Raw genomic sequence first — 11,562 nt, forward strand, 5'->3', positions numbered from 1 at the left:
GGAGGAGGGGGAAGAGGGGGAAAAGGGTGAGAACAGGGCAGAATACCTGTAGGATAGACATCAAAACAAAAAGAAATACAAGGAATACAAATGTGTGCGGCTGCCACAGTGAAAGAGAGATGACAGATGTTGACAGAAGACCTCTCACTCTCTCTCTCTTACCTCTGCCACTTGGTAAAACCAGTTGGGTTGTTTGTGAAGGTGTAGAGGGCTTGGCGTCACCACAGAGTTCCCACAGTGTGTAAATGACAAACACCCACATGTGGCTAGCTGCCTTTTACAGGAACTGCATTGTTAGTCATACCAAAGTCAGAGCTAGAGATTTCTTTGACCAACTATGATCTTCTATGGAAAGCAGACAAACATCAGAAGAATGATGGTGTGTGTGTGTGTGTGTGTGTGTGTGTGTGTACGTGCATGTGATGCGCGCCAGATGGACAGGCAGTCTTGTGGAACTGACTTGTCCCAAAGCATTGCTGGGTTTTGACGTAAGACACTTGAACAGGATGTAAACAATCTGGACTGCAGGACCTGCTGCTCGTCCAAATGTAATTTGATATTTTCACGGTATAGTTCAGTTTTTAAATGGTTTACCCTGACTAACAAATGCTTCAGGATGAGAAACGATTAACCAATTGTGTAATACAAAGACATTATGGTTAAAAAATGATTATTACCAAGCCATCAAGTCACACATAGTGCTTGAAACCTCTGTGTTCTGAGTTCATATTCCTATGGATGGCAACAGTTAGCAGACCTTTGATGCTATGGGGTGAGAAGCTGCTTCACCCTTTGACCCAGCAGAATATGACCGTATCATTGGTTGTCACACCAAGATACCATGTGCTGAAGACGTCAACTTCTGAGCGCTACATTCCAACAGTCTTTAGTTTGTGCGTATGCATAAACTCACATGCATACGACTTTACGCATGTGTGCATACCTGTACTGATGTCCTGAGCAGGTTTGTCCGTGCATGCCTAAATGTGTGGCAGACGGTAAAATGACTGCACGGAAGTCTGGTCACCACGGATGCATTCCACCTATTATCTGCTGGTTGGTCTCGCTCGTATTCCCCTGAGTGATTTAAGGACTTCCTGGGTACTGAACTCTCCACTGCAGGTTTCAGGGTTCACAGTTCAGACTTGGTTTCCATTAGAGGTTTAAGCAGCACATGTTCTACTCCATAGCACTTCAGCTTTGTATGCCTAAGGCCAATGTCAGTCTGCTAGTCAGTCGGTTAGTGAATGAATCAATGGGTATGACAAAAAATAAAAACATTATGACAAGCCAAACCAGGGGTTTGGGAACCGGAAAAGCCTTGAAATCTGCAGCTAAGAGAATACAAAAGAAGTTCTTAAACTGGGAAGGGCACCCAAGGATACACAAACATGTTTTACACTGAGAAAATACCATGTAAAGTCAAGTTGAAGAAAGCAGTCCAGAAACAAGATGCAGGCAGTTGAGTTAATAGTTTTGATTCGAGTTACAACAGGCCTTGGATTAACCCAGTCTCTGTCATTCTTCATCTCAGCGGGGACGGGTGATTGCAGCGAGGGGTTATTTACAATGAAAAGTGAGACAGCAGGAGATTTGAGAGATTGTTCAATCTTATAAACATATATATATTAAATGTATTTTACACTCTCATATCTCATGAGATGAACTCAGTTTGTTCTATTCTGAGTTTCCATGGTTACAGTAAAACTTAGGACCTCTGTCTGCACTTCTGCTAATCACACCCGCAGCTCTTTCCCAATGTTCCATATAAGGTCATTTAAAAATATCCTGTTGTTACCCGACCGACACCCTTCACAGGTAATCTTTTTTCATATTGGCCAATGTCCCTGAATCAAGTCAGACTGATTACAGAGTGCTACATGCTGTAGCACTCTTCATAATGCGTGGAGCTGTTGGTGGCTGTGAGAGGAGACGAAGACCATAGTTGTGGCGTGTCTCGAAATTGCTGTAGTAATTACTACTTTAATTATGATTTTTTTATTGAATTGTACAGCCTTGCCCTGTAGTCTAGCTATTTGTCAGTCCCTCTTCTGTAATGGGAAACTGGATACAGAGAGAAGAGTGCTACAGCCCGGACCATAGTTCATCATCTGCACCAAAGCCTTGAATCTGCAGTTGTATATGCAGTGCATTTATGTTAAGACCATGACAAAGACACAGATTGCCCTTGTTCTTAATCTTGGAAAATCTCATTTATGTAGCGAGCATCTTTTTGCTCTGATTTCTATAAAGCATAATCAAGACTAAATTGCTTTGCAGTTCAAGCTCATCATCATGTGGCAGATGACATCATGCCGTACCATGAGGGCAGGTCTTAAAATAACCCAGGCTAGATAGGTTAAGGGTCAGATTGACATTATGGATAAAACCATGAAGCCATTGAGACTGGCAGATGAGCAAGCAAAATATAAATATTCCCAGCAGGCAAGGACATACTCTGTCTAAGTGATTGAGGTCTCTTCAAGTGCAATCAGGCCACAACTGTGCCATACCAATTTCTACAATCCTACATTATCCTACACACTGCAACTGAATGGGAAAGGAAATCGTATGAAGGGTCTGAGGGTAACAGGCTGGTAGTGTGAGTATTAATAGGATGTGTAGGCTATCCAGTTGATTTAATCAGAGTGTGTGGTTAGCTGAAAATCCTATTTCATATATGGGTCCACGCAGTAAGCCCCCTGGCAACATGTGCCACAGAAAATCTGTTACGTTGAGGATTCAGCAGAAGTGTCCACGTGCTGGACTGATGTTCTCTCATATAGTTCAGTGGAAGGAGCTGAGAACAGGTCACATCAAGTGACTTAATGACTAGATAAACATGGTAAGCTAAGCTGGACAGGCAAACAGAAAGAAGAATAGGAGGATGAGAATATAGCCTTCATGCACAGGCACACACACGTACACACACAACACACACACACTCCACACACACAAATGTACATCAATGCAGACACAGACAAACATAGACAATGACAACACAATAAAACCAACAGACTCTCTTGTTGCTGCAATAGGATTTGCACTAGGCTTCACTGCTGCACCCATAAACCATAAAAGCAACTGAAGCAATATTTTGTATTTTCTAAAGCCTTGAACAAATACAGACCATGCCATGTCTGTGGTTTAGGCCGAGCTAGTAAAATAATTGCAATTGCAGTAGCGCATCAAATGTGTGCGCCATTGCACAGAAAGATATCACATTGTGGCATAATTTTAGTGTCTCATGCCCCATACATGGAAATGTATTAATATCTATCTTCTGATTAAGACAGGAGTTTGATATCATAAGACAGTACAGACATGGTAGCCAGGGTGAGTTGTGATACATTGTTCTCAGTTCTTGGTATAATTGTTTGCTGATACAATATGGTTTCTGATCTGCTAAGCTGGCTGTTACAAGCCAGCAGCATCGGCTGTCCCATTAGCCTGTTGTTGTTGAAATCAAAACCAAGTTTATAAATTATTGAGCAACATTGGCAACTTGGGATATGCCTAAGCAGATATATGCTTATATAAGAAATCAGTGTTAAGCCTTCTGGAGGTGTCGTGGGTCTAATTCAACGAAACATCTGTGATGGGAGGAAACCACTTGATAACCCCAGTGACACACTGACAACTTAGAGCGTAAAAGCACAGCTGGCACACAACATTACCAAGCAAACGAGCAGCACAGTAGCCACACAAGAAGAAGCTGTGTGAGCAAAAATTAGGCTTGCAAGCTACTTTGTCATCAAAAATGTGTACTGTGCAATGACTCCTAGATTTCTGAATCCCATAAACATCACCAGACTGTTGGTCAGGTTCTCTCTCCAGCCTCTTTTCATTTCAGTGTATCTCTTTAGGAACTCAGCTGTGACTGTGTGTAGCTCTACTTTACTGAGGCAGTATGGAGTACATGGCCATTTGATCTGACATCATTCAGTCATCCCGGGCCATCAATGCACACTAAGCTTTGTCAGACTGGCAAAACAGGTGGGGTGGGAGCTGACCTCTTTATTTACCATGGTCCATAGCCTTTTAACTGTGTATTATCGTTGTTGGAGAGAAAGAACACACCACAAATCTATAAATGACAGGGATAGACTTCAAACACGCAGACAAAACATCGATGTGGAGTGCCAATGGGCCTGATCTAGCCGTCCCTCTGCCCACACCCAACACCCACATCTCCATTGCCCAAAAACCCTTTGAAGTATTTTTCATGCCTCTGACATGAAAGACGTGTCTCCTGCAGTTCACAGTTGGAGCGTTTCCCCATGGCCTCTACCTTTAAAACGTGCTGGGGAAAATTAAATATTTATCTGAACTGATGGGGGATGTCAGATATTTTCATGAGTCCTGATGCCCTACATTGTTTTTTGGGTTGCCGGAGTTCAAAAGGTCAATTGCTGGTTAAATGGTTGCTTCCCTGAGGAAGACCTTGGTGACAACACAGTCATTGATCTCAGCACCAACTTCATTAGGGGTTAACTGCAAAACTCCCCCCCCCACCACCACTGTCTACCACTGACCTTTGTTGTGCTGGAGTCCAACCTTTATCACTAAGTATAACAGTGTGACTGATTTTACTGACTGCTGACCTCGCTTAGAAAGGGTTGAGTTGAGTGTAGTTTACCTATTTCATTTACAACTATTGCATATTGTGTGTGCAACACAATCACCAGAAGAAGTCAATATTCAAAACTGTTCCATTAAATGTAAATATGAAGCACTGTTATGTCAACTGTGTTTTCTACAATTTTACATTACAATGAGTGCATGTCCACTTGCTCTATGTATCGTATATACTGCACCCTAGATTACTCTGTCAGTAATGTCAATTTATGTGCTGTATGTTACACTGTCAATGTCCATCTGTGTACATACTGTGTGCACCTCTTATGACAAAATAACCTAAATTGATGTCGATATTGCAGTGGTCAATATTGTAATTGTTTTTTTGGGGTTTTTAGTTGATTGCGTTGTCCTGTCTAAACCTGAATTCAGTCAGCACATTAAAGAAACTTACTGCTGACATATTAGACCTTGCATAAAGACATTTAAAGACATAAATGTCCCCATGTGGGGGACTAATCTCAACATAAATGAATTGTTTGACCCTCCTATACCTTCAGGGGTAAATCTATTGCTCAGGGGGCAAATCCCTCAAGATTATGACCAAATCCAAGAGATTTGCCTGCCGTTTATGGTCTTTGCCGGTAAACACTGATGGAAGTTATGGGACTGAGAGGTTTAGAGAATGCCAGTAATCTCAAGCGGAGCAATTTAGGTAAAGTCTCCTGGACCATAACAAACAGCGGGACTGATAAAAGCTTTAACGCGGATGTAGCACTTCCCTATATGGAGAGTAAGAGGATAGGGTTCGTCTGGGTTGCATATGAAGAGGCGGGCAGGGTCGTTCTCTTTCTATCAGAGTGTGTCTCCTGTGTACACAGATGCATTAGAGAGAGTGGTCAGAATGAGTGTCTTTAGTGTCTTGAGTGTCTTTAGCAACTTAATGTGAGCAGTCTGGAATGTTTCTAAACGTTTCGCCGGGCAAATAGAGAAGATCTATTTCTGGTCAAGTTCAGACGGTCATGGTGTGTCTCTGAAAGTTAAAGACACGCAGACAAGGACATTGGTGAGAGCTGGAACTTCATACTGCGGTGGCTGAAGCCTGGCACACTTTCCAGGCAGCAAAAGATGCAGTACATCAATGTCAGCCTCCGTCAGGGGAGTCTGGCAACAAGTGATCTTATTCAGCACTTTAATACCTTTTCTTTTCTACTTTAAAATCATATGCGCCGTTTCAAGGTCACCCTGTGCCGTTCCATGTATTCTCCAAGTAATGCTGCTGTGTTCTCTCCGCTGGCACACACACCTACCAGCTGTGTGTGTGTGTGTGTGTGTGTGTGTGTGCATATGCACCTGGGTGTTTGTTAAAGGGGGGATATGAGCCTATCCCTGCGTCCTTGAAAGAGACAATTAGACAGAGAGCGAGACAGAGGGAGAGGCAGTTGCCATGCCAGCCGCAGCGACTGGTCACCCATAGCGGCAGCAGTGCTAATTTCCCTCCTCCGATTAGGAAAGGCAGCTGATTTTTCATTTGCATATTTACATATTTCTCAGGCGGCTGACCAATAGGAATTTGTTATCTCAGGCGGGCAAGTCGATGATGTGGGTGAAGGGAGGATTATAGGTGATGACGCAGGTAGGGAACATAAATACAGACAGTGATTTCAGATGATAGAAACCAGGACGCCAGGCAGATATCTAGAGCATGCAGAAGCACTTTAATCTGCCAATAAATGGACAAATGCTTTTAAGACACTGTCATGACAATGGACAATGTAGGCAACCGCTGATAAAGACCCAAATCCTCTCTTCAAATAATGTGCATTGTTTTAATTTCTTTTACCAAATCCTGTTCATGTGGATTATGAGATGTACATATATATCGAAAACATTCGTGAGCCTCCACTATAATACACTTTATTATAGTGCAGACACTATCTTTCTGGTTTCAATACACTATATTGCATCCCAAGCTCTTTATACATCTTTAAGACTACAAATTTATGTTAATGATTATGAAACCTACCACATGAAAGCAGCACAAAGCAACCATTCCTACACCTTGTATTTACAGGCAAGAGAGAAGTGCAGTGAAGTGGAAGGAAAGAATAATCAGTTTGGATCATCAGCACAATAAATCATGCTTGGTTTGCTTACATTTCCCGTGGAGTGTGGGATTTAAGAAGTGTATCTATCGAAAACACATTCGGCCCACTGAGGGGTTGTGACCTCTCATCTGTCTCTGCTCCAGCCGGTAACCATGACAACCACAGAGGAGGTACATGTCTGACAGAGTACAGTATACCAGACACCACAAGAATGAATAGAGTAAATGAACAGAGCAAATCGTTGTCACATAATGACAACAAAAAACAAACTTCTGGGCAGATAGCTATGCTGTTCATGGTCAGTTTAACAATCTCCTCGTTTTGTGAATGTTACAAACTCTTACATTTCAACGGTATGAATATGAAGCGAGGCATTGCTGACCAAGAGCATGTACACTTATAGCTATAAGCTATATAGCTGGTTTCATAGAATAACATGCAGGTGCCTGAATCCTGAAGAGATTATCCAAATATGAAGCAAAGTTTGGCAACTTTCCAGTACGGATATGAAGGCGGTGGGTGTATCACAATATAATCCCATGGGAAATTAATCAGTATTGGCAATTACAGATAACAGTTCAAATGGCTACATTTTTTTGTTTAGTTGAATACTTAATGGAAATATCATATCTAAATGATACAACAGCTTGTACATGCTATTCAGTGTGATTTCTATTTGGAGCTATAACACAAAGTCAACAAGCTCCCAGTTTCTTTATATATTTGTAAGTGATGAAACAAGCTTGCTTACAAACTGGTTGTGATTTGGTCGATACGACAGAATGTAATACTAATGTTATATATAGTGTAACATACGGACAAAAACAACTCTCTCCTTCTTTTTCTCTGCTCTCTGTTTCTCTGCCTCTGTCTCTGTCTCAATCTCGTTAACTCACTCAACCTGTCTGGATTGCATGGTACAGTGTGTGTGGGCGGAAGAGAGAGCAGAAGAGAGAGAACAGGAAGAGAGAGAGAGAGAGACAGACAGGTGTGGTCAGTTCTCCCAGCTGTCCATACACACACACCAAGATCCCCATCACTGGAACCGACTTCTACCGTCAACTATTCCATTTTGTCATTGGTTTACATATGACACAAAACCTAGATTGAGTGTAACTGGGACACACCTAAGGTTGATTTTATCACTAGGCGAGGGTTTCGACATGAGACACTGGCACCTGGCCAAGTCAGTACTGGGATGTGTTGAACCACAATTAGTTATGTATCTGTTACACTGGAGACCAGAGAAATGATAGAAAACATTGAAGTGATGTCATGTTCAATGTAAATGTACAGTCTATGATTTTTTACCTTTAAATATTTTAAATGTTTTTCATTAAACTATATTTGGATCAGCCAGGGTTATTCTTGTTTTGGATATTTCATTTGTTTTTGTGTTATACAGTTTCAGTTTAGTTTTAGGTAGTTTTCACTGTGGGTGTGGTAGTTTAAGTTTTGTTTTTATATTTTTTTCAAATGTTTAGTTTTAGTTTGACTTTTATTTAGTTTCAGTTCTAGTTTTAATATTCTTGGTAGGGGAGTTTTTAAAGGTATAATGACAGAAGTTCAGAACAGGTATTTTTTTTGTATGTGTCTGCAACAGGTATTGTGTAAGACAAACAATGAGACATACTTTTTTTTTTATGCGTTTATATTCATGTTTCAATTAGCATTCAGTAAAAATAGCAAAAAATAGCTCGTTTTTATTTTTATTTCAGTTTACAACAGTGTTTTTTTAACACCTGTCGTTTTCACACCTGTAGTTTTACTTTTCAATAGCTGAGGTCAAATCAAGCTGTTGAGTTGAATTATTTTGTATATGTATATAATAGTTTTGCCCAGCTGAAGGACTGACTCACAAACCCACGTGAAAAACAAATGAACACTCATTTAATTCATTTTGAGCCATTTCATTTAAGCTGTCAGGAGAATCATTACTGAACCAGCTCTCTGTCGATTCACGAGTTCTGCTTGCTGTTCTTCACACACAATTATGTTCTGCCATCAAACTGATGACGTGAGCACTGAGAGTCTCTTAACCCGCAGTGCTGGACAAATGAAAACTGTCAGTGACCTAGTGACGGTAAACATCTGAAAGCAATGTGCCTCCGGGGAATCAGATTACAACTCTATAGTGCTAACAACTATAGGCAGGCACATGGGCTTCATCTCAGGCTTTGTAAGAGTGAATGACTGCAGCAGGTGACTGCTGAATAAGAGGCAGGGCAGAGAAAAATGAGAAAGAGATAGATTAAGAGAAAGAAAGAGCATGAATTAAAAAGATGTGTGTGAAAGGTATGCAGGCATACCATAAATGCATTCTTTGTCTTTCATGCACACCCAATCACGTATACACACACACACATACAACTGACGATATACATGTTAAGACCTGCAGTGAGAGGGTGTGTGTGAGCAGTTTTAGCAGCACATGTGGAAAGAGAGAGAGAGAGCAGACAGGCTCACTCCTCTTCCCACTCCTGTTTGTCCAGAGTGACACAATAAGGAGGCAGGCAGGCAGCTAGGAAGCCGCCCCATGTACACTTAAAAATAGCATGCAGACAGTGTATGCAGATGCTATCCTGCTTAATCCAATCTACATGCATCATCCATACATGCTGTGCTTCTGATTATGAGGCTGGTAAACCTTGAACAGAGCCTACTGGGACCATCAAAGCCTGATCTTGACCCAAAACTCCTTACAATCGCTGCTGTTTCTTGTATGATTGACCATCATCATCATCATGGTTGTCATATTCATTGTCACTATTGTCAATGTCATTGCCACCACATTCAGTGTTATCTTAATTTTCTTTTTTGTAGATATGGGGGTGGGAGTAATTTTGTTTCTGAGATAGAGGTTTGCTGTTGGGCCAATTTCATTATTTTATTAATAGGTGTTTGAGTTGAAGAATGGCTCTTGTATGTTTATATCAGGATATACAGTATGTACAAATGTATTGTATGTATTGTAGAGAGGGGCTGAACAATAAGGCTAGATGATGAATGTTATAGTTGTGGGGGCAGTTTTCCAGCTGTGGGGCATGACAGCTACGTGGATGTAAAGGAAACACTGACACCATTATCATCATCATCATCATCAGCATCATGGTTGTCTTGGTCTGCAACAATACCCACTTTCCCTGTTGCTTGCAAGCCTAATCCAAAGAAACTGCAACCTCAGCTTCCGTTGTCTGTGGTGGAATTTTCCAAATAACAATTTTCACAAGACCATGGGAAAGTGAACTGTGTGGAAAAAGGGAAGTGTCTGACTGTGTGTTGTTTCTCCATGTCTTCCTGTGACCTGCCGACTCCAGAGGAGACGAGGTGGGATTTATACAGCAGATTGGATGTCTGTCTCTCTTTCCACTGTCTGCCTGCTCACACAAATCACTGACTGTCTGTTGCTCCGTCCACATACAGACCAACATTGAACAAATAGTGTTACCAAAGCCTGGGAAGAGGAGGGGGAGTGGAGGATATGTGTGTGACAAAGAGAGAAAGCGAGAGGGAGAGAGAGAGAGAGGCCATAAAATGACAGAGATGCACAGAAGAGAGAGGAAACAGGAGACAGACAGTAACACAGAGACACACATACACAAGAAGAGAGAAATCGAGAGAGAGGGAGACATGCAAAATAAAAAAAACTCCACCTGAAAAACACACATCTACTTCCTTCTATAGAAACAGAATACACATATAAACATCCTGCTCATTCTCAGTAACAAATTGGGTAAACGGCACTACATCATAACCACGGCCCGTCTCCCTGGCATATCTAACAGGGGATCCCTGGCCTAGATGCTGTTACAATCTCCTCTGCTCATTTCCCAGCGGCCTGCACAGGAGTGGAGCCAGATTGGCACGTGGGCCGAGTGTGGCTCCGACCCTCCAGCGGTCAGGAGGCCGGACAGCTGGAGCCTTGCCCGGGATACGAGCTCCGTCCCTGCAGAGAGACTCCTCTGCCCTCCTGCCTCTGTGCCAGCCAGGCTGCTGCCTCTGCAAGGGCATCTACACTCCGGTCTCTTCCCACAGCCTCGTCTATCAACAGATGAAAGGACTGCACCCAACCTGTGTGCCATGCTGCAACATTCATTCAAAGACAGCAGGATCCATGCAGACTCATACTTGTTATGGCCACATTGGGGGGAATGCCCATTACCTAAATGTTGAACACTACTGTCTTGACTAACGGCATGATTTCAGCACTGAAAAGCAGTTACAACTGTGACACTCTAGGAAAATGGATCCTCATTATAGAGGCAATGGATTCACCCCCTTTCATATGCAGTGAGCTACAGCCCACGTTCAGAAATAATACTGGGGCGCAGAGGCAATCACATAGGCGACAATGACACACGCACCCCTTCCAGCAATTGTATCCCAGTGTAAATAAATATTTGTATAACCAAACATAAAGGTCGCAAAGACGACGGCAAGGCAAGAACATTCAAGATCAGAGCAAAGTTCAAAAGAAAATCCCCATCCCTCATCTCCATCCTTGTGAACACAAGAGAAAATTCAGACATTTAACATCTCAGCTTGTATCATTTACCCACGATGTTGCCACGAGAAAATATGCGGGGCAGCGTTCAGCTCCCATTTGAAAGGGGGGGGGAAAATCGTGCGTAAAAGGTGTGCCATTTTTGCGCACCGCTGTGATGCGCCTGACGGACACGGGCTTACCTGAATCGGGGTGAATCTTTTATACATTCTTCAAAGTCCACCGTCATTTTTGCGTTTTCTCGGCTATTCCCACTTCAGTCAGCCAATTTCATTGCCCGCGGCTAAATGTGGCTTGAACAGTAGGGAAGGTGACTGGTAGGCTATCCTCTGACGCGCGGCAGTGTGTCGCCCCTCTCCCGGTGACACTGTG

The 11,562-nt window shown here is 42.4% G+C and overlaps 1 protein-coding gene across 1 annotated transcript in view; it reads right to left on the reverse strand.

Annotated features, from left to right (window-relative positions):
• The window catches only part of LOC139651977 (arf-GAP with coiled-coil, ANK repeat and PH domain-containing protein 3-like), a 63,730-nt gene extending 52,176 nt beyond the window's left edge, over nucleotides 1-11,554 (reverse strand). The window contains exon 1 of the mRNA XM_071528885.1: nucleotides 11,373-11,554. Within this exon, the coding sequence (XP_071384986.1) occupies nucleotides 11,373-11,419 (47 nt within the window). The 5' untranslated portion in view covers nucleotides 11,420-11,554. The remainder of the gene's footprint in view (nucleotides 1-11,372) is intronic.
• Between the last annotated feature and the right edge of the window lie 8 nt (nucleotides 11,555-11,562).

The sequence above is a fragment of the Centroberyx affinis genome, unplaced genomic scaffold, assembly GCF_046629955.1.
Source record: "Centroberyx affinis isolate AG114_WGS23_722 - 3 ecotype Tasmania unplaced genomic scaffold, CSIRO-AGI_Caff_v1 ptg001738l_1, whole genome shotgun sequence".
Classification (NCBI taxonomy): domain Eukaryota; kingdom Metazoa; phylum Chordata; class Actinopteri; order Beryciformes; family Berycidae; genus Centroberyx; species Centroberyx affinis.